General features: G+C 37.0%; 1 protein-coding gene across 1 annotated transcript in view; it reads right to left on the bottom strand.

The window, feature by feature from the left end:
- Positions 1–2221: 2221 nt before the first annotated feature.
- The window catches only part of dipk1c (divergent protein kinase domain 1C), a 34064-nt gene continuing 11656 nt past the window's right edge, over positions 2222–24629 (bottom strand). The window contains exons 2-4 of the mRNA XM_067435052.1: positions 15071–15805; positions 8301–8465; positions 2222–5130 (exon numbers count right to left, since the gene is read on the bottom strand). Coding sequence (XP_067291153.1) covers positions 4870–5130; positions 8301–8465; positions 15071–15805 — 1161 coding nt within the window. The 3' untranslated portion in view covers positions 2222–4869. The remainder of the gene's footprint in view (positions 5131–8300; positions 8466–15070; positions 15806–24629) is intronic.

Here is a 24629-nt window from a genome sequence, read left to right as displayed (position 1 = left end):
TCTTGCGACCCTGTTGACTATTTTGAATGAAACGCTTGATTGTTCGATGATCACGCTTCAGAAGCTTGGCTATTTTAAGACTGCTGCATCCCTCTGCAATATATCTCACTATTTTTGACTTTTCTGAGCCTGTCAAGTCCTTCTTTTGACCCATTTTGCCAAAGGAAAGGAAGTTGCCTAATAATTATGCACACCTGATATAGGGTGTTGATGTCATTAGACCACACCCCTTCTCATTACAGAGATGCACATCACCTAATATGCTTAATTGGTAGTAGGCTTTCCAGCCTATACAGCTTGGAGTAAGACAACATGCATAACGAGGATGATGTGGTCAAAATACTCATTTGCCTAATAATTCTGCACTCCCTGTATGCTCGTGTGTCATGTTCGCTTGTTTGTCCATTCGTGATCGTATTGTGGCTCACTTCAGCGATGATAAAGACCCGTTCATTTCCACACCGTATGGAGCAGCTAAATCTCCTCACTGTTTCAAGCGTCAGCTCACAAAATGTGTCCCGACAGGTAAGATACTATACTCCTAATATATGTTTGTTTCCTCTTTTCATCTATATAACCCATCTGGTCATAATTGTAATATGTCGTTAGCTGGACTACCAAGCTTGTATACTGACGTTATCGAGTTGTTCATGAGAACGGTTCGTGTTTTGTGATCGCTATAACTCTAATCTGGTCATAATTGTAATATGTCGTTAGCTGGACTACCAAGCTTGTATACTGACGTTATCGAGTTGTTCATGAGAACGGTTCGTGTTTTGTGATCGCTATAACTCTAATCTGGTCATAATTGTAATATGTCGTTAGCTGGACTGTCGTGCTTGTGTAATATAGAGTTCTTCATGAGAACGGTTTGTGATGGAAAGGGTGACTTATTCATTGAATATTCGACCTGGATTAGTAACACACAGATTCGGCCATAGTCGTTGCCTGGGTTTCATATGTGTGGGGCGGAGCTATCAAAATATTGCCAGGGCTCTTTTAGGGGTAGGGGCGTGTTTGTTTTGGTGATTTGAAATATCAACAACGGTTACCAGATAGCACTTACCCCACCTTTAAAGCCATAAATTATGCATTTATAGAGGTTAGTAACTGTATTAGTACTCACAATAAGTATTTATAAGAACACAACACAGCTATTAATAACAGTATATTCACTTTTTTTTTTGACAGAAACCTGAATTACAAAAAAGTCACTATAATATAATAACATTATAGTATTGCCAGGCTGCATCTTTATAAATTGATTCATGGAACCATAAAACTGATTAATTAATACTTATATATCAGTGTATAATGGATTATGATCATGTGCACTGAAAAAGCAAATGCATGACATAAGTAATTTTAAAAATAATATGTGTAACTATTCTTATAATGCAGTAGGTCTTAATGAGTCTTTATAAATATATTTATAAAATAGTAATACTTATAAATAAGTATAAATGGGATTATAATCATTATAAGCATGGGCTTCATAGAAAGTGTTACCAAAAACAAAACAAAATTTTTTTCGGAAACAACGTTTTCTTAACTTAATGTGAACGCTAGCAAAATGTTCTTAGACCATATTTTTGTTAGCTAAGAAGAGGCATAGCACCCTTAAAGGGACAGTTCACCCCTAAAAATACAATCTGTCATCACAAACCTCTATACATTTCTTTCTTCTATAGAACATATTAAAAAATATTTGTCTATGCAATGAAACTCAAAGAAAGCATGTTTTGGATGACATTGAATACGTTCACACTGCTAGCCTTAGGGCACTATTTTAACCATCTCTGCGCATGGTCTGAAGTGCAGGTGCGCCAAATCTACTTTTGCTAGTTTAACGATGGAAAAAAACGGTTGCCGTGCTCGGCACATGGTCCCTCGTCTCTTAATGAGTAACGGGTGTGTTTGGGGCGTAACGTACAATAAACCAATCAGAGTCTCATCTTCCAATCCGACATTGTCTCATTTAAATGGTTCGATCTTCGCGAGTCTCTGTTATATAGAGTGCTGCGGGTAAAAGCCTAATCTAACATTTTACTCTGTGATTTATTTTTAGCATTTGTGACGTAGACCTGTACGATTAACCAAAAAGTGATCGAAACTGAAATTCAGAAGCTCTGACCGATGTAATTGTCCCATGTTGGTTATTTCGGCTTTTAATCATTGTAATAAGGTTCTTAGATGGGAAGGAAGGAGGCGGGAACTGGCGAACATTCAACAACTTTTATTGAATAAACACACAAAACGAAAGTAAACCGCGGGCAGCCCCTCACGGACGACTGCCCGCACACACATAACAAAACATAAACAACACTCAACGTAAAATCCAGGCCTGGTCCTCTCTCGTCCTTGACTGGTGCCGCTCACCCTTAAATGCCTCCGAGCTCCCTCATGAGAGGACTGGAGACTGGTGTGGCTCGCAGGTGACGCTCCTTCGCAATCACGTCCCCGGGTTCCCTCGCTCCTCCCATGTCTCTTGCTCGTTCACCTCGCCACAATCATATTAATGCGTTGCCCTTTTAAACATACTACTGCGTATGTTGTCACGTGACTCCGCCCCGTCCATTCAGTTGCATGGAAGCAACACAGACAAGAGGCTACTCACTGCAGAGCATGATGGGTGGAGCTACATCCCCAAACCACACCCTTACCCTACCCATTACCCCATATCGCCACCAATTAAAAGTTAAGCTCCACCCTTGAGCTCCAGATGATCTGCAGCGAGCACTACTGGTGAACTCAAACACAGAGTCAACACGCAGACAGAGTCTTACCGAAAGTTTGTCAATTGTGTCTGATTAAAGCTTGCCAGTTCGAACATTCAAGGGATTTTACACCATTAAGTAACATCAATATAGAAAACATGGCACCTCATGCATGCGGCCCTGAAGCCAGATCACTTCACTGGCGTCTTTTGTCATGTATGTGTTTTAAGGCTTGTGATTTTGGACATTCAAGCTATTTCAGACCCTCGAGTGTGTATCATTATATTGAGCTACTGCGCTGATGCATTGTGATAAACGAACACAGATTTCTGCTCGGAGCCACCCGGTTCTGTCTCCTCTTCACTCACCATGTGTTATTCTCGTTTCTGCCTGCATCCTCGCGGTGGCGTATAAGATCGCAGTCATCCAAATGATGAACAAGTATTACCGTACACAATGTATTTTGTGACACCACGAAATAAATGATAGAGCATAATATGAAACAATAGACTTTTTATTTTGTCCATTCCATAGGCCTATATATCGTCATAGCACTCGTCTATCTAAGACTTTTACTCGAGTCGTTTTGTAATTGGTGATTTGTAAATGGTATGGTTTTCAGGTACACTTTACTTTTGCATGTGAGCAACAAAACAAAAATCAGATTTGGGCCACATTTACCTGCAGTGTGAACGTAGCGTTGACTTATGGACAAACAGTTGAATGATTTCTCAAAACATCTTCTTTTGTGTGTTACAGAAGATATGAAAACACATGAGCGTGAGAAATTGATGACACTTTCATTTTTGAGTGAACTACAGAAGTTTTAACAGAAGTAAGCAAATATGCTAATGAACCGGACTGTTGGAAAACAGCTGAACAAAGTAATCTCGACTGCAGGCCAATTCACACGGCACCGACAGACGCCGCCCAACTGACACTTCGTCGGGTTTTGTTGCATCAACGATTAGGGGTGTAACGGTTCAAATTATTCACGGTTCAGGTTTTATCATGGTTTCGGTGCTGTTCAGTATGTGTAATATTCAGGGGAATTAGGACAACTGTCAAATAAAAGTACAGAAAATAACATAATCAAACTACAAGGAAGCACAAATACATACAATAGAGCAAAAATGCATATAAAATACACAGTGTTTTTCAGGTATCTGACAGTAGTTTTCAGATACAGAAATTGAATAAAGTAATCAAATATAAAATAATATTGCATATTATAATCTTCACTATAAATTAAATAAAGATGAATCATTATTGAAGTTACAAAAGCTATTCAGTCATGAGCAGTGAGTGATCTCTGTGTTGTTTGTTGTTTGACTAACATTAAAACACAGACAGCAGTAATAGAGTACATACTACACAAGACTGTTTAGATTTTACTGAAGGCATAAACTACTATGTTTGCTCGTATACTCGGACATGTTGACAGTTTTTGTGTGAATTTGACCGCTTAACTGTAAGACTTGAAGAGAACTCAATATTTGCGTGCTGTCTCCTGCGCAGTCTGGTACAAATTGTGGTTTTGATCTATTCAGCTAATTTTGCCCTTCATGACTAGCCTAGAAATCTAGACGCACCCTAGCGGCAGCAAATCTAATCTGCCCACGAGTGTCGTCTAGCAACTCTCAATACCCTTCTGAGCTGTAATCGCCTAACTCTTGCCGGGCCAATCACATAGTGTATAGAGTCGGTGGGCGGGGCCATAATGACGACAGCCGAGTTGCGTTTGCGTGCTTCTAGTAAACACAGAAACTGGCGAACGGCGACGGTCTTTCGAATCAGCTTTGACCGCGACTCTGGAAGACTTGGAGTTAAGCTTTTCTCTTTTAGAAAGAAAAGAACAAAGAACGGCACTGAAGTCATTCTTAAAAAGGGAAGATGTGTTCGGAGTTTAGCCGACCGGATACGGTGAATGTTTAATCTGTCAACAAGCTCTGCTTCACCTTCGTTGCTCTGGTTGGTTGTAGCGCTTTAGTTTTTTGTTTTTTTTCCGGTCTGGAGTCTGCGATCTGTTCGTGGAATGTCTGAGAAGGGACGTGTTGTAATCTGTCGGTGCAGTGTGAACTGGCCTTATAATAGTCATCTGAGATTTTCTCCAGAATTGCACATGACTGAATCTGCTCTTTCTGGAGTTTATTTAGAAATTAAGTGCCGTATGGACGTGTCCCATCTTGTGTTCCTGGCCTTCCCCCCGGTGTCCCGTGTCCTCCCGAGCGAGCTCCATTAGGAGATCCCGTAGCTGCTGCTTCACGGCCCGCCTGCGCCCTCCGTCCTCCCCGCCGTCGATCTCCACGCACTCCTGCACGGCCTGCTGCAGCGCCACCTGCAGGCGGAGCCCCGCTTTAGCTTCCAGCATTGTGGGAGAAAACCACGGCCTGAAGATCTTCTCACAGATCACCTGCAGAGAGACAGAAAGGGAAGCATGACAGGTATCGACCCCAAAGGGAAAACCACGGCTATGGATGAGGGACGCAGCCATTAGCGCCATCCTGGTCTCATTTCATCATCTCCGGAGCAATCATCAGCTATACTCGCTATGCGTGCCGTTTGAAAGGGACCGGAGCGCAAAATGCGATGGTCTCCTTGACCCGACAGCCTGAACGTTACAAAGCCCTCATTGTTCTGAATGGCAGGCCATACAATGGGAAGGTAGAGGTCACCAAGGGTTGCGTTAAGTGATCGGGAACGGAGAGATGGGCTCTGTCTCAGCCACCTGCGGCCCGGAGCTGGACTTGGTTTCATGCGGTTAGCTTGTTCTCCTTAAGGGGAGTTGGCACTGACAGCAGGTGTTGACTACGAACCAGCCCAGATGAACAGATGAAAGACGTTGCGTGACTGTGGCAAAGTATCGTATGGAGAATTTAAACCGGCATTTGCCTGTAATGGCGGTGGGCGGGATTCGGAAAAATAGTTCGGGTGAATTCAGGGAGATTGGGACACTTTTGGCTATTGAGATAAATTGGAAAAAGTGTCCCAATCAACCTGAATTCACCCTACACCTAATTCTACTCTATTTATTGTCGTCTGCTTCTCATAATCTCATCACAAATATCAACTCAAGTATTTTTGTAAGTTCCTGTACTGTTGTATGTTTGACTCGGATCAAAACAAAATGACTGAATTTTAGATGAACAATTTCCGATCCGAGCCTTATATAATCTGTGATTTCTACGCTCAAAAGTTTTTTGATAGTTTTTATAGTTTTAATGTTTTTATAAAAGTCTCTTCTGTGCACCAAAGCTGCATTTATTCGATCCAAAATATATTTAAATATACTGTAAACTAATTTATTCCTGTGATCAAAGCTGATTTTCAGCATCATTACTCCAGTCTTTGGTATAATCCTTCAGAAATACTTCTCATATGAGGATTTGATATATATGCTCAACAAACATTTATGATTAATATTAATATTAAAAAATATAAATATAAAAAAATATTTAAAAAATATTTTTCAGGATTTATACATATACTAATACATTTACATATGTATGTATAAATATCCTGCAATTGTACTTTTGCTATACTTAAAGTCTGATTATTAGAACAACTAACGTTGTATTTAATGTGCTTTAGTTATACAGAAATAATGCTGAGGTCCGACTGAAGACACTTCATTAATTGTGCTAGAGTGGAACTACTGCAAGTATACTTTGGTACACTTTAAATATCTTGCATTTTAAAGATTGATATTTTAAGATCATACTATTCTTACTAATAGTGATATTGAACATGTTTTAATGCCTCCTATTAACAAGCATTTCAAAAGAGTCCGCACGCTGCGCCAAGAAAAAATAATTGGATGTGAGATAAAATCAATGTCTAAAAAAAGGCAAAGCAGAAAACCAGAAAGTCATTAGTATGGGACATAATTATAGATTTCTCTTTTATGCCAAAAATCATTAGGATATTAAATAAAAATCATCCATGAAGATATTTTGTAAATTTCCTACTGATAAAATATATATACAAAATATTATTAGTAGTAGTATACATTGCTAAGGACTTCATTTGGACAACTTTAAAGGCGATTTTCTCAAAATTTTCTTTCTTTTTTTTGCACCCTCAAATTCCAAATTTAGGACAAAAAAATAGTTGTATCTCGGCCAAATATTGTCCTATTCTAACAAACCATACATCAATGGAAAGCTTATCAGCTTTCAGATGATTAGGCTATATATATATACACTATAACTTTATTTGAAATACTTCTTTATTTGCACATTTATTAATATTAAGCATTAGGGAATATTCAGGAACCCCCCAGCCTTCAAAATAGTCCAAATGAGACACAGACACACAGTTTTGTTCTTTTTGCTATTTTAGTGTAAATAGTCATTTTGGAGCTTTAGCACTTTTATCCTTAGTTAATGTTAATTATTGCATTAACTAACAATAAGCAATACATTTGTTACAGGATTTACTAATCTTTGTAAACGATAGTTAATAAAACACAATTGCTTATTATTAGCTTGTGTTACTTCAGGTCCTTTAATATTAACTGATACAACATTCATTTTTGAATTATGTATTTGTAAACGTTGAAATTAACTAAGATAAAAAAAAATGTGTTTTCCATTGGTAATGTTAACTAAGGTAATGTAACACTTAAAAAGTTTCATTAATTAACATGAACTAATAATGAACTGCAATTCTACAGTATTTATTAATCTGTTTGTTCATTTTAACATTTACTTATACATTATTAAAATCAAAAGTTGTATTTTTTAACATTAGTTAATGCACTGTGAAATAACATGAACAAACAATGAGCAGCTGTATTTTTTATCAACTAATGTTAACAAGATTAACAAATACAGGAACACATCATGTGTTCGCTAATGTTAACTAAAGTGTTACCAAGTGAACTAATGTTTCTTATAATAAGGGGCCACATTTACAGTGTCTGTCTATAATTTATTTTTATTATTATTTGATGACTGAACTTTATATTTTGTATGCTTTTTTTTAAACAGTAATGACTTGTGTTGTCTCTGTGCACATGCCAGGGTAGTGCGTTTTACACATACCAAAAAAGACATATTACTTTTAAAAAAAGCATGTGAAAAGCCGCACAAAACAATGATGGGAGATCTGAATTGTTGGCGTGTGGTGTGAATGGAGCCGTCATTTTTGAATCCAGATTTGCTACAGAAATGTGGTGTAGTTTAGCCATCGCCCGCAGCTGATGAAGATCTGTGACTCGCTCGTAATCAAAGGTGCTTCCTTTGTTCGGTCGGCGTTGTTAACCCCCATTGTGTTTTAGAGCAGTAATGACGGCGCTATCTGATTCCCTTCAGCGTTATCATGAACTATTAACATTCCCTGCATTTTTCTTGGCAGTGTTTACAGCTGAAGAATGATCGTCTCCTCCGGCTATTTTAGTGGTATTCCTGTGTGACAGTTTCAAAAACAAAGTCATTTTCTTTTCTCTTTCAGAACAGGTCAGCACCCTATCACTGCTAACCACATAACCCCGAAGGATTATTATTACATGTTTAAATATAGAATAATCGATGCTTGTTCTTAAAGAATTGCAGTGCAGAATAGAACAGGACGCTCACCCACCTGAAGATTACTGTTTTGGCGCTTTGGCCCACATCTGTTTTTCGTTCTGTCACACTTGGAGATGCAGTCGAAGAAGTTGCAGTCATTGTCACTGGTGCAGTTCTGCTCAAGTATGTCTCTCATCTTAGGCTCGAAAAAAGCCATATCCACATCTATTGCCACCACCTGATCAGTAAAAAACAGTAAAATAATTATAAAGCATCGTAAACAGTATTTATATTCACAGTGGGGTCTAAAGTTTCAAAACCACAATAATCTGGTATTCAAAATCTATTAAGCAATGTTTAAAACAAAGTTTTTAACAATGTGACAAAAAAAAAAAAATTTCTCATTCTGCACTATTTCTAGGACATTTTTCTAGGATTTTTCGGACAAATTTGCGATATTAATCATTCAAAATTCTTTGTACATTATGTCAGATGTTCTTGCTTACATTAGAAATATAAAATATTAAAACTAAGAATAATAAAGATTTTGATATATTGTTTAATTTTGATATATTGTAATAACAATAATCACGATTTTGATATATTGTAATAATAATAATCAAGATTTTGATATATTGTAATAATAATAATCACGATTTTGATATATTGTAGTAATTAAAAAATGTTTTGAACAAAAACAAATGTCACATTCTACACTATTTCTAGGATGCTAATTAAATATGGGACATTTTTTGACATATTTACGACATTAATCATCTAAAATTCTTTGTACATTATATCAGCTGTTCTCGCTTACATTAGAAATATCAAATATTAAAACTAAGAATAATCAAGAGTATGATATATTGTTTCTTTAAAAAAAAACATGACAAAAATACAATCATAATGTTTTGTACAATCACAAATATTCTGCACTATTTCTAGGACACTATGTGACTTTTTCTGTCAAATTTGCGACATTATTTATCCAAACTCCTTTTGCACATTAATACAAAAATATTAAAACTAAGAATAATCAAGATTACGATTTAAACTGAGCTGTAAATTGAAATTGTATTGCAATAATTTGCAATAAAAAAAATGCAAAATAGAATATTTGGACCCACTTTATATTAGGTAGCCTTAACTACTATGTACTAACATTGTAATTAATCATTTGGTACAATGCACTTATTGTGTACTTACATGTTTTTACATTGTACTTACATTTTTAAAAATACCTGCATGTAATTACATCTGTAATTAATTTCTGTAGTTACATTTGTAATTACACAGTTGTCACTTCCCTTACACCTAACCTACCGTTAAACTGACCCACACCACCACACCTGTCCCTAACTCTACCCGTATCCCACCTCAATATCAGCAAAGATGTTTTGCAATAGAATTTGAACACAGTAAGTACATTGTACTTATTTTTTGATGTAAGTACATATTACTTAAGGCCACCTATATAAAGTGGGGCCGAATATTTTTTTTATAGTGGTCTCAGACTATTGAACTAATGCAGTTTACTAAAAATAATGATGTGTTTGCACTTAATTTTACAGTATGTGTGCTTGTAGAACTGGTAATATAAGGTAACTAGGGGTTGTTGTAGTTATGGCTATATGGTTAGGTTTAGGGGTAGGACAGGATTAGGACAAAGTTATTACCCATGTATTGCAATTACTATAATAAGTACACAGTGTGCACATGGGGAACAGGACTGTAAAATAAAGTGCTACCAGATTTGTATAGATAGACAGACGTTTACTGTAAATATCTGCAGCAAACTTTGACAAAGCTGTTTTTCTATTGCCGCACCCTTTATATTGATGAGAATTTGTGCATGAAATTAACATAGTCCTACATGAACAGAAAAGGACCGTAAGTAATATATCCAAAATGTTGCAATGCAAAGTGAATCTTAAACGCATACTAACTTTTGTAATGCCGTGTGTTAGAAAAGTGGCATATATCGCGGATCTGACTTTGATTGATGGGTGTCATGGCGACACATGCTGCATGATGTCAGCCGCCGTTTACAGTACCGCGTTAAAATGAGACGCATTCATCACAACCTCACCGGCTCCGCTGGAACACAAATAACCTGCGCATAAAGCCGAGCATTCGCTGTACAGATCCACAGATCATTCATCATTTCATCATGAGATCTGGATACATGTTTGAGTTCACAGTATAATTCTTTTACTATACCAACTGATATGCTAAAATAGATAGCTTATGTTTGAAGAAATCATTGTTGATTTAATATTAAATTATACTATATGTTAATGATAATATTATGTCAGAATTGTGTGATTTTTGTATTTTTTAGCTCTTTTTAAACTGGGTATATAATGGTTGTTTCTGAGTATATGTAAATGTTTGACACATGTCAGGGTTTTGTACTGCAATATCCAGCCTTGTCAAACTTTAAATAAACCTCCTCCTATTATTATTCATATTTATAATCATAATTAGCTTAAATACTTGGAATATCTGGACCTTAACAAGTCTTAGACCGCACAGGCAGGACATCTTTAGGAAATGTAATCAAGCTGTTAAACACTCATTCTTGTAGTTTACATCACAGATTTAAAGACAAGGATTATGCGCTCGTGAATTTAACCTGATTATAACAATACTTGCCAATAATATGCTGAATAACCTAAAAGCAATAATCTAATTACTAGAGTTATATACTAATCTAATACGGAAAAGAAACATTGTAAAATAAATATGTACTCTTCATGAAACTATTTGATCTAGATTTGGGTCCAAGGCGTGCCTGGGAGGATTCGGTCGACCACAATGCTTACATTTAATCATACTCATACTTGAAGAAATGTGTCGGTCTCGCTTTTTATTAAGTGTATTTTATGTGCTGACATTTAAAGTAATCATTTGATGCAATGCACTTATTGTGTATTGTGTGCTTTTATATTGTACTCATATATATATATATATATATATATATATATATATATATATATATATATATATATATATATATATATATATATATATATATATATATATATATATATATATTTAAACTCCATGTAATTACAGCTGTAATTAATTTCTGTAATTGCATCAATAATTACACTGTTGACTCTTAACCTATGCATACCACTAAACCTGTCCTAAACTTAAGGCTGGGACACACCAAACCGTCACCAAAGAACCAGCGGCGACGAAAGCTGACTGTGTTGTTGTGTCTCGACGGATGCGTCTCGTCTCGGCCAAAAGAGCTGCACTAAAACACACCAAAAGGACTAAAGGGGACTGTCACATGCGTTCTGCGCCTGCGTGTAAGTAAATATCTGTCTATATCAGCAGGTATAAAGTCTATTTTTCATCATTTAAAAAGATAAACTAAGACTGCAGATATACAAACCATAAACAAAGCAGTGCTTGCTTACCATTCTTTATATCATTCACGCAGATCACTTTATTCATCCCAGTCGGCTCATGGTGTTATGAAAATATTAGTGCATTGAATGCTCATGGCATTTTGTCTGTACCGTCCTGACTTCTTTGCTTGCGTTCATCCCTTTCACTTTTATTCTAGTGCACTGACTTGTTTGCTAAGCTGAACAGCCAATCAGAGTTCTCTCTTTCACCGACAGCCCGACGCCGATTCAACAGGATCCCGTATCCATAATTACCTGTATCCCACCTTAACAACAGCCTCTTTTTTTTTAATATAAGTGCATAGTAGCTAAGACATCTAATATAAAGTGTGACCAATGTGTCTATCCACACTAAAAAGAAAAATGCTATGCGACATGCCACATTAAAAGTCATTTGGTACATATTTGATTTACACAGCCCAGCCCCACTAAAAGATGGCTTTGGATTTAAACGGGCAAATGCTTCATGAGTCAATGATTGGATCATTATTGCAGTGATTTTTATGTAGCATGTTATATGTTTGGCAATAGTTCTTCTAACCCTAATTGATGGAGTCTGTAGCTTTTCATTTCATCAGCTTTTCAAGATCTTGACCAAAAATGTATGATCATGATGGAAATAATATCATAAATGGTGCGTACATTTTTGGTCAAGATTTTGCATTGACAATGCAAAAATCCAGCACTGTAAAGCCTCCTCCAGCACATCCCAAAGACATTCAATGAGTTTAAAGGGTTAGTTCAACCCAAATTCATGTCATTAATTCCTCACCCTCACCTCACCTGTGAGATCTTCGAAACACAAATAAAGATATTTTTTATGAAATCCGAGAGCTTTCTGACCCCTTTATAGACAGCAGTTTAAGCGTTTTAGGTCCAGAAAGGATTTAAAATAGTTCATATGACTCCAGTGGTTCAACTTTAATGTTATGAGATGATGAGAATACTTTTTGTACACATAAAACTAACCATTTATTACTATTTCTTCTCGCCTGTGCCAGTCTCCAACACTGCGGAGTTAGTGAAAAAGTTCAGTACTTCTGGGTTCTACGTCAGAGTGCCGACTCACTTTTGGCCGACGCTGTTCACACGAGCACCACGATGTATGTGCGTGATGCCGATGCAACACTGAGAAAAAAATATTTTTACTTCTTGTTCAAATTGCTCAATTAAAATGAGCTAAAGCAACACAATTCCTATACATTTTGTCCTAATTTTGGCGCTTCAGAACTGGTGAAATCACGTGACATTGGCGATTCGAATCATTGATCGATTCACTGATTCATTAACCGTTTGATTCTTTTTGGAGGCACATGGAGGAGAAGACAATGCTAAATAAAATCGCAGTTTTTGATATTTTTGGAACAAAATGTATTTTCGATGCTTCAAGAGACTCTAATCAACCAACTGATGTCACATATGGACTACTTTGATGATGTTTTTATTCCCTTTCTGGACATGGACAGTAAAGTGTGCATTGACTGCATTATGCTCTGGGACTAAAATATAAAATATCTTAAACTGTGTTCCGATGATGAACGGAGGTCTTACGGGTGTGGAACGACATTAGGGTGAGTCATTTATGACATCAATTTCATTTTTGGTTGAACTAACCCTTTAAATATAAGTCAAATTGAAGTTTACTTAATCTGTTTGTGTTGAGATTACTTGAATGATTTGTGTTGCATTAACTGAAACTGGGCGGCGCTTGTTAGTTCCCAGCATGCTTTGCATACGGCTAAATCAAGAGAGTTATTTTATGTAGTTTTAATATGATGGGAAAGCAGGAAACTTGACTGTGTTTAATAGTGTTTAATATTCAATTATGTTGGAATTATTAGAATAATTTAAATTACAGTGGGTTACCATTGTGGAGAAGAGTGGAGCATTGTGGACTTAAACAACTAATGCCATTACTGATTAGCTAAAATAACTTTAATGCTTAGCATTTAAGATGCTAATGTGTGCTATTGCAAGCTAAAAGTTTGTCAAACAGCTAGTGCAGTATTATAATTCAGTTGTGTAACATTAAAATATATCAAAATGAAGTTAAACGCCTGAAACATGTCAAGGAGCCATATAAACTCACTTTGAGACTACTTAATTGGGTCACTTAAAGTGTATTCAATTCATGATGTTGAAGTTACAACAAATTATGCTTGTTTAACTTAATTGATTCATATTGGACCGATGCACACATTTAAATTATGCAAATCCAACACTTTTTTTTCAGTGAGGAGCTGAAACTTGGAAACGGTGCACTGTTTTCACTATGCCAACAGCGTAGGAGACTGGCACAAACTAGAAGAAATTGTTGAATAAAGTCATTGTTTTTGTTTGTTATTGCGCACTAAAAGAATTTGAATCGCTTCATAAAATTAAGGTTGAACCCCCGGAGTCATATGAACTATTTTAATGATGTCTTTACTACCTTTCTGGACCTTGAAAGTGTTCATTAAATTGCTGTCTATGGAGGGGTCCGAGAGCACTCAGATTTCATCAAAAATATCTTCACTTGTGTTCTAAAGATGAATGAAGGTCTTACGAGTTTGGATGGACATGATGGAGAGGAAGTAATGACAGAATGTACACGTTTGGGTGAACTAACCCTTTAAGGTCTGGACTGAGAAGTGTCGAGTCATGTGTGAAAGTGATTCTTCATACCCCCTCCCAACCATTCTTTCACATTTTGACCTGATGAATCTTGACATTGTCATCCTGGAAAATGTGAGCATGGTTGTTTAAGAATGGAAAAGCTATTAGGGTTAGAAGAAGTGTTGCCAAAACATAACACGCTAGAAACATAATGACTGCAATCATAGACTCTGAAGCATTTGCCAATTTAAGTCAAGTCAAGTCAACTTTATTTATATAGCACTTTTACAATGCCGATCGTTTCAAAGCAGCTTCACAGTGTCAAACAGGACAATATTGCAACAAAATTTGATTCGGCTGTACAGACGCTCTGGAGGAAACAGTGATGTTATCAGCTTATTTTAATTTATCATATAGCGACAATGTTGGCAGAGCAGTATTATCGTTTATATAATTAATTAAGACCTAATACATTTGGATATTTAGTTGAATAACTTTGGGGGGGGGGGGGGGGGGGGTAGTTCTCCTCTGGCATATTAACACACAGTGTATGATTATTATTCTGGCAACCTTACAGGTCAGAAATCATATTAGATCAGAATATTCAAAATTTCTGGGTATCACGCAAGAGACGGGTTCATTTAGGATGGCGCGTCGATTACACGAGAATATAAATATTAGAAGGATTGGAGTGATTAGAGACATCACGCAAATTTAGAGAATTTAAATCCAAAACAGCTGCCTTTTTTTTTCTTTTTTTTCGGACAGTGTGTAATATTCTGAGTGGGATTTGGGGATTTCTCTGATTAATGAAGTGTTTACTCACAGTCAGGTCCTTCCTGATAGCAAAGTTCTCTGGTTTGATATCACAGAGGTGCAAGCGATGGGAAAAGTCATTCTCGAAATGCTCCACCATCTCCAGAAAGCTCAGAGCCACTCGGGACACCATATCCCTCGCGGTGAACATCCTGTCCTGTCCGCTCCAGGGGCTCGGCGAGGGGCTCAGTGACAGTTCCTCCAGAGAGAATATGTGTTGGTCCCACGCGTGTCCAGCCGCCAAATACTCCACGGCATAGAAGTGACCACAGGAGCCCAAGATCTTGGCCACGTGGTGGGTCAAATCCTGCAGGACCCTGAGGAAGATGTACTCCTCCTGCTGAAGGAGAGCCCAGAGCGAGGCCAGCTCAGCTCGCGAATACGTCCGCTCGCTCTCCTTCAGCCGCTGACCCCACAATCGGGGCAATGTCAAGTTATTTCCCGTCTCCAGGCCGAGGGAATTTTTGATCTCCAGGGTGGCGTAAAACACAACATCCAAAGGCGAGAGCTCCTCCTCGCCACCCGTTCCTCCAGCCGCATCCTGGTACTCCAGCAGAGCTAGAGCTTCATAAGAGGAGAAATTCTCCAGCTTTGACTTGAGAACAACAGGCACCCCGCGCCAGCTGGCGGCCATGACCTTCTTCCCGTTCTCGTAATACAGGCAGCGTTTGTATTCCACACGACCGGCCACGCAGAGGTCATCGCAGAGGTCACCGGTCAGAACGCCCTGCTGATACTCATCACACTGAAACAAAGAACGGCTCCCGTTAGAAGACAAATGTGCATCATATTTCATTGCATTTCCTTATTTAAACAGCAATTCCAAAACACCAAGCCATATGATGCAATAAATCAAGTGAAAGTAAATGACTTGGTTAAAGAAGATCTTTTGAACCGTCTATTCCTTTTTTTTTTTTTAAATGATCGCAGTTTCCGCAAAAATATGAAGCAGCACAACATTTTTCAGCATTGATGATAATCATAAATGTTTCTTGAGCATCAAATCATCATATCAGTAATGATGACAAATTCAGCTTTGATCACAGGAATAAATTATAATGAACTTAGTTCGATTAAACAAAAATGAGATTTTTTTTATAATACAAAATAATTTGGCAAAAAGAACAAATGCAAACTACAGCTACACTCAAAAAATGACTTGTTGAATTTACTTAAAAAATATGTGGTAAGTGGTTGCACACAACTATATTAAACAATTTTTAAAAATAACAATTTAGTTATATGAACAAAAAATTCAAGTAAAGCTGGCACAATTTCTTTGAGTAAATACAAATCATTTAAATTTCTCACTGTTTCATACTATTTATACGTGCCGTTTACGCAATGATGTTATGTTAAATTTATAAAAGTTTATTATGTAAGCTGAACACTTTTATCAATTTAATTTGCCTTTAAAAAATTTCAATAACAACAAGCATATTTTTTAAAAATAAAATGCAAAATTAACTCATTGGACAAACTAAAAATATTTAATTGAGAGCAGGATTACATCCAATAAATTTCTGTACAAGTGCCCACAGCCTAAACACAGACTATTACAGAAACTCCTCAATGTCCAACATAACTGAACATTAAACACGAACATAAACATATTACGTTATATAACATCTTTCCTTTTACTGAAAAACACATAAAATAACACTTTAACCCATACATTTTCTCTCCTAGCGCAGTCCCTTGCAAATCATACTGGAAACTACAGATCCACTGCCCGGTTAGTTATGGCAGCACAAATATTTCATATAGTTTTAATGCAAATTAATTAAGTAACCTTCAGTTTTAAATATATTAGGCTGATTGAACACAAACATATCTAATTTCGACACAATTTAATTTAATTAAGTAAAGTAAACATCATTTAGATGTCTTATCTACGAAGGGCCAGAATCATAGTCAGTCAGTTATTAATATTTTGTTGTTTCTCTCTTTTTTTGCATGTGTAATTTATTTGTATGTCGGCGTGGCCAAAAATGATGTCATTTGTTTTATTGTGTTATCACAAATAAAATTATTAATTCCTATCACAATACGCAATAAGCTTACAAAATATTTTTTTTATTAATATTTTAATAAAAGGTGAATATGTCAATGTCCTTGGCTCGCCCTTTTGGCCACTAATATAATAATATAATTTTTACAATTCCTAATTTTACATTGCACCATTTGTATTATGTTTATTTTTATTCCTAGCATGTCTCATTATGATGTGTCTCATCAAACTCATTTCCTTTGCGTTAAAGCAGTTTTTAATCAATGCGATCTTAATTCCATCTCATATCACACTTATTGAATATGTGCCTATGTTGAGATCCGGTAGCCTACCAATGCCACCTGTCAGCATATTTTACTGCCATGCATGAAATTCACATATTTAATCTTGCAAGAATAATCATTTTTATGCGCAGTGTTAAAGCAGATCTGCTTTTGCTCTTGCATTTTCCCTCTTTGACCCTCTGGTGAAAAATGAGCTAATTACTGGTTGTTGCTGCTGTCTGCACATATATATGTCAGTTCAGGGGCTCCGGGGCGTCGGATGATTTGTGTCCCACAGAGATTACACTGCAAATCGTCCTCTGTCACCTTCCAAAGTAAACAGCTGTTATCCGCACACAGTCCGGCTCATATCTGCACTGGCTCTGACGATGGGTTTTCCTTATCATTATCCATCAGAATGGTTTGTGGGATGCTCTCCCTTGCTTGTCCCCTTATTATAAAATATGTCCTCTGTTCGAAAAAAGCCTGCTAGAGCATTTGACTCGTTTGTCGCAAAACTGAAATTCACACGTGTGTAATTCAACTTGCTTGGCTAAAATTGCCAATGATAGCACTGGATTTTAACATTCTCTGAAGACAGTGTGAATGGCATTCGCTTGTGCAAAAGTTGCTGTCACTTTGTTAGAATAATGGAGATATAGTCCGAAAGTCTTTTGGCACGAGACTATGACATTTGTGTGTGCGTTTTATTGGAAATCGATCAATACGTAGAAATGTAATAGCATTCTCAGTCATTTTCAGTTTCTCAAAATAACAATGCTCCTGAACACACCCTGCACTTTACCCATGGGCGAACAGATGTGCCAGTGCATTTGCTATTTAAACAACGTGACGCTGGACGTAAAAATGAGAACTGCGTTGGGCTGAAACTAGCAAAAAACACGCTTTTCCCCGAGCCTGGTGTAAGATAGGGCCCAAAATGAGCAGTTTTATTTGAGATATCTACAAACCTTTTCTCTCATGCATTATCATGTTTACGGTTATGTCAATTCATAATAAAACAGCCATGTTGCTAGTTTTGCCCCTGAAATGTGAGATTATACAAATTGCTGGACAACAGTTTTTCAGTTATCTTAACAGCTTTAAAACTACTGATATTTATAAAAATGTGTTTATGAAAGGTTTCAAACCAAAAAGTTACTGCAAAGTTTGCTCAATGCTCAAAGTTTAACATTGTGTGTACACAACTAACCAAAATCACCAGTGATCAGTTATTTCTGATATGTAATGATTCATAGGCCTACAGATAGCCTGGATGCCAGCCAAACTTAGCCCCGCCCACAACATTTTAGGTCGGGCGGTTCGGTCTGGCCTCGCTCCATAGAGGAGTAATTATCTCCGAACAGAAACTGTTTGGACCAATGAAATCATCAGGGCGGGCTTTAGACGATGATGGACAGATGATCAACAGTAACGTAATCATCACGTCATCAAAGGGGCTTGGGTTATATTTGTTCGAATCATAAAAGGAGAGCTTGTTTGTATCTGCATTCACCTTCACTATTTCTCTCAGAAATGATGATCATGTTGGGTAAGTACTCTGTGTATCATTAAATTATTCTATTTTTTTACAACAACGGCAAAGATCGTTTATTCCAGCGCACGTGCAGACAGGGTTGCCAAGTTTATACAAAAAACCCTGCCAACTACTAGCCCTAAACAATAGTTTCTCGGGGGGTTCTCTGGAAAAAAAATGGTGTTTGGGGGGGTAAAATGTGTGTTATTTTGGCAAAGTTACCTGCTAAAATTCGCACTCATGGGTCTATATATCACATAATAGTCGCTTCAACCTGCGGACATAGAAAACAACCCGCGGAAAAAAAATGCGGACTTGGCAACACAGTGCAGTTGAGCTCTGTTGACATTTGATAATGTGTCGCTTCGTTGCTCTGATTGGTTGTAGGTCTATCCAATTGATGTTTTTCCTGGTTGGGTTGAAACACGCCCCAAAATCACAGCCCAATGGAGCATCAGACTCATATTCTGACTAGAGTTGAGTATTACCACGTCAGGCTGGCCTACAGATGTTTTTCTCTCAAAATCATTTATTGTCAGTAAATTAAACCAGCAACTAAATTTCACATTGTGTCTCTTTGTAGATTAAAAAAAATATGATTTAAATAAATAATTATTTTAAAGGAACCGTATGTATAAATGTATTTCAATTAATCATAAAATGGCCCTCATATGTCACTAGACATTAAGAAATCATGTTAATGTGAAATACTAATATCACTGACAACAGTAGTCCAGCCGGGAGATTGTCATTTAAAAGTTGTTGCTGCAGCTCAACTGATGTTGATGTTGACATGTTGTGTTTTGGCCTGAAGCTCCGCCCTCCACCTATCGACCAATCACGAAGTCAGTAGTGTTTGGGCATTTGGGTTGCCAGCTCTTCTCTAGTTCCCACAGCTGCAGCTGGTTAATATTGGGCTGATCCTGCAGCCTATCTGGCAACCTCGAGTCAGGGGGAGGGGAGGGGGATACACCCCTCTACACTCATTTGAAAGTGATTGCAGTACCAGTTTTGGCCACAATCTTACATACACTTCTTTTACACTGTGATTAAAATCACAAACTCTCCCTTTACGATCGCTTGAGCTGTCAATCAAACAGCGTGAGTTTATCAGTGACTCAGTTCTGGACTCACGCCCAAACTCCTGTAATAATCATATAACCATATAATAGTTATGATGAAAGCATTCGAATAGTGTTTAGAAATCAAGTCACAATGACAAAATGTCAGTGCATGCATATAGTGTGCAGTCGCCACATTCAAAACCACAGAAAGCAACCACAATAATTCTTCATTAATAATATTATAGTAATACTACTCATTTCATCCGGATCAAGCTCAATTGGATTGATTGACATGTCAGCCAGTCTAACTGAGCCATCAATCTGATTACTACCTTACTGCACATTTCATAAACTCTGCCAAAAATGCTGAAGAAGCCCCAAAGAGAGAGTTTCTTCACATAAGAGAAATAATAATAGCAAGCACCATAAATGACCTGAATTACTTCCATTTGGTCACTTTAACACACTGGGAATCTCAGAGGTTTGTTATCAGCTCGACTGAGCCTAAACTTAGAAAGAGCTTCACCCCTGCACCCTCTCGTGGGCCTCTCGTGGTGTTTATGTGGGCCAAAGATCCATGTTGTGGTCTGTGGTCAGGACTGGGCGTTTTTAGTCTAGGCTGATCTTTTTTTTCAAACATTGTAAGTGCCAGCCAAACTCTCCACATATGTTTTAATTTCCAGACTTTGCTTCAGATGGGACAACAGCTCCCGTTTGCATGTAAACTTTTCTACCGTGAGGCCTGAACACGAGTGACTGCCCCAAATCCAGTGTGTGTGTGTGTGTGTGTGTGTGTACGGTATAGAAAGTACACTCGCTGTTTGGAGATTTGAGAAATGAATGTGTGTAGGCAGGGAAAGCTCCCGCTGATCCGTCGTGAGACTCGGAGAAAGTGACTCGTATGTTGTAAATCATGGCTGTGTTTGTAATCTAGCGGTCGAGATGACAGAAACAAACATTTTTTTTTCTGTCAGTACAGCCAAGACAGAAGATTAAGTCCTGGGTTTGACAGAACGTTCTGGCGCTTCTCATGCAAATAAATGAACTACAGGCATACTCTACATAGTAACCTTTTTCTTTATGTTTTGATCACATTGACTGAATAAACATTTCATTCTCAATTCATTTGTTGTTGTTATGACAAAAAGACAGGCAGGGTTATTGCCATTACTAAACCTATCACACATTTCAGTTCATTTAAATAATACTGAAATAAAATAAAATATTACAAAAAGTTTCCAAGGCAACTATGAGGCAAATAAATGAAGCACTAAAATTATTAACTGGAAATAAATAAAACCTAAAACTATCTGCAACAAACTAAAACTGAAATAAATAAATAAATAATCCCATTAACTATTAAAACATGAAAGCTGAAAATAAAATAAAAGCTAATTCAAAATAAAACTGTATCAAAACTTAAATAAAAACAAAATAAGCACTGCAATATTTTTGGATTAAGATTATTCAAAATATTAATACAACTGTATAGAAACTTAGTAATTAATTTTATTCAAAATATTAATACAGCATAATACAACACAATACTATTGAAATTGTATTGAAAAGTAAAATTACACTGCAATATTTTGGGATTAGTATTATTCATAATATTAATAAACGATTGGAAATTAAATAAAAATAGAAATAACAGCGCAGTATTTATGGGTTAATATTATACAAAATAATAATGTATTGAAATGTAATAATTCATATTATTCAATATATTAATACAAAAACTAAAAACGATTGAAAGATTAAACTGATTTAAAATAACACTGCAATATTTTTTGGATTAATATTATTCAAAATATATTAATAAAACTGTATTAAAACTTAAATAAAAAAAAAAATAACACTGCAATATTTTTGGATTAATATTAAAAATTTGAATAAAACTATATTAAAACTAAAATAACGCTATAAATATAAAATAACAGTTGACATCAAGTGTAGTAGGAGTTCGAGATCTGAACAAACCTCTGTTCTTGAGCATAAAACACACACACACACACACACACACACACACACACACACACACACACACACACACACACACACACACACACACACACACACACACACACGATCTCTAACTCAAACCAGCTTGTTGAGGAGAGAGAAGAGTGCTGTTACTAAGCAATTGCACTTGTATTTTTGGCCTGGTGGAAGAACAGAAAACACAACACACACACACACACACACACACACACACACACACACACACACACACACACACACACACACACACACACACACACACACACACACACACACACACACACACACACACACACACACACACACACACACACACACACACACACACACACACACACACACACACACACACACACACACACACACACACACACTGAGAGATATCTAGGTAGCAGAAAACTCAAATGTTCTTGAATCGCAGCAGTAAGCATGCAAGCGCAGCTCCAGTGTTGAGTGACGACATGAAATAAGATGGAAGCAATATTTTCTTTCTGCTTCTGAGCATGTAAGGTAATGATTAAACATTAGACCCCAGAGAATGGCAGTCTATTTCTGTTGCCCACAGGCTGTATGGCCATCTGGCCTGAGCGCTGGCCAGTCCCGGCATGCCAAGAATGTCTGCTCTGGGTCACTCCATCATTTTCACTTCACAAGAAACCCACTAAAACTCTGATTCAAAAGCAGAAAAGGGCCTAATGTGCTCCAAAATATGCTTGTATGCCAATATACAAACATACTAGAGCTGCACGATTAATCATTAAACAATAACCGTGATCTCCATTCAAACATGCATGTGATCTTAATAATAAATGACAAGGATTCACCTGTGTCTATTAAACCTTTCGCAAGACCGATCACAGCGCACGTTCATACTATAAAACATATCGCCTTGGTTTTACTAAAAAAACAAACAAAATGGAAGCAACCATTTGCATCAGACTTCTAAGTATTTTGAACTCATCTCATTTGTAGACTTTACATGTCTTTAACATGCACCCTAAGCCATTTTTAACTAAATGTTCTTTGCAAACACAACTCAAATACTTTGTGTAGCAGAAACATAATTCAACTAAGTGCCAATAAAATTAGATGTATAAAATAACACGTGAACACATTTATACGGTATGCATTAGTTCTATTTCACGATATGCTATAAGCAGTAGAGACAAACCTCTGCTATAAACAGTTGCTCATTGAGCAAAGCGATTCATATGATCCACTCGTTACACCACGGTAAGCCCCGAAACTCCAACAGTTTCTAAATTCCAATAATAGAAAGCTTGTAAGAAATGTATTTCAATTAATCATAAAATGGGCCTGATATGTCACTAGACATTAAGAAATCATGTTAATGTGAAATACGAATATCACTGACAACAGTAGTCCGGCCAGGAGATTGTCATCTAGAAGTTGTTGTTGCAGCTCAACTGATGTTGATGTTGACATGTTGTGTTTTGGCCTGAAGCTCCGCCCTCCATCTATCGACCAATTAAGAAGTCAGTAGTGTTTGGGCATCTGGGTTGCCAGATCTGCTCTAGTTAACACAGCTGCAGATCTACAAACGTCCCCGCTGATCCTGCAGCCTATCTGGCAACCTCGAGTCAGGGGGAGGGGAGGGGGGTACACCGCTCTACACTCATTTGAAAGTGATTGCAGTACCAGTTTTGTCCACAATCTTACATACACTTCCTTTAAACTGTGATTAAAATCACAAACGCTCCCTTTACGATCGCTGGAGCTGTCAATCAAACAGCGTGAGTTTATCAGTGACTCAGTTCTGGACTCACGCCCAAACTCCTGTAATAATCATATAACCATATAATAGTTATGATGAAAGCATTCGAATAGTGTTTAGAAATCAAGTCACAATGACAAAATGTCAGTGCATGCATATAGTGTGCAGTCGCCACATTCAAAACCACAGAAAGCAACCACAATAATTCTTCATTAATAATATTATAGTAATACTACTCATTTCATCCGGATCAAGCTCAATTGGATTGATTGACATGTCAGCCAGTCTAACTGAGCCATCAATCTGATTACTACCTTACTGCACATTTCATAAACTCTGCCAAAAATGCTGAAGAAGCCCCAAAGAGAGAGTTTCTTCACATAAGAGAAATAATAATAGCAAGCACCATAAATGACCTGAATTACTTTCAAAACTCCGACTGGACAAAAACGTTTCTAAATTCCAACTTAAAAGAAATATATGTGCTCATTAATGTATATTTACTTCTTTCAAGTAATAAAGTATTCTCGTAAGTTTGTAATATGCCATTGAAAATACATACGGGTGAGGGGTTCGAATGCCGGTCGCCATGTTGGCCCTCCATCTTGAAAGTACAGTAGCCAAAGAGGGACATACCCGTAAATTCAAGCTTCGCCTTTCGTGTTTTAACTCTCGATGCCTCCGAATGTGTAGAGTGGAATTGCCATGTTAATCTTGGACTAAATCGGCCACCGTAGGAGTTAAAGTGAAATCAGAATTGAGAGGAGCAGAAACTATTATTCACTGGATGGTCATATACCTTTACACCGCTAGATGGGGGAAAATATCACAGTGTAGCTTTAATGTATCATGCTTAAAAACACATGAAGATACATAAAGTCAGCATGTTCTCTTCTAATTAAATCTCGTGCAAAGCATTCTGGGAACTACAAATGTTCTTACCCCCAGTAAGATTGTA

The sequence above is a fragment of the Pseudorasbora parva genome, chromosome 24 (assembly GCF_024679245.1).
Source record: "Pseudorasbora parva isolate DD20220531a chromosome 24, ASM2467924v1, whole genome shotgun sequence".
Lineage (NCBI taxonomy): Eukaryota > Metazoa > Chordata > Actinopteri > Cypriniformes > Gobionidae > Pseudorasbora > Pseudorasbora parva.
The sequence above is the reverse complement of the archived record's forward strand: the minus strand, read 5'-3'. Positions and strand labels throughout refer to the sequence as shown.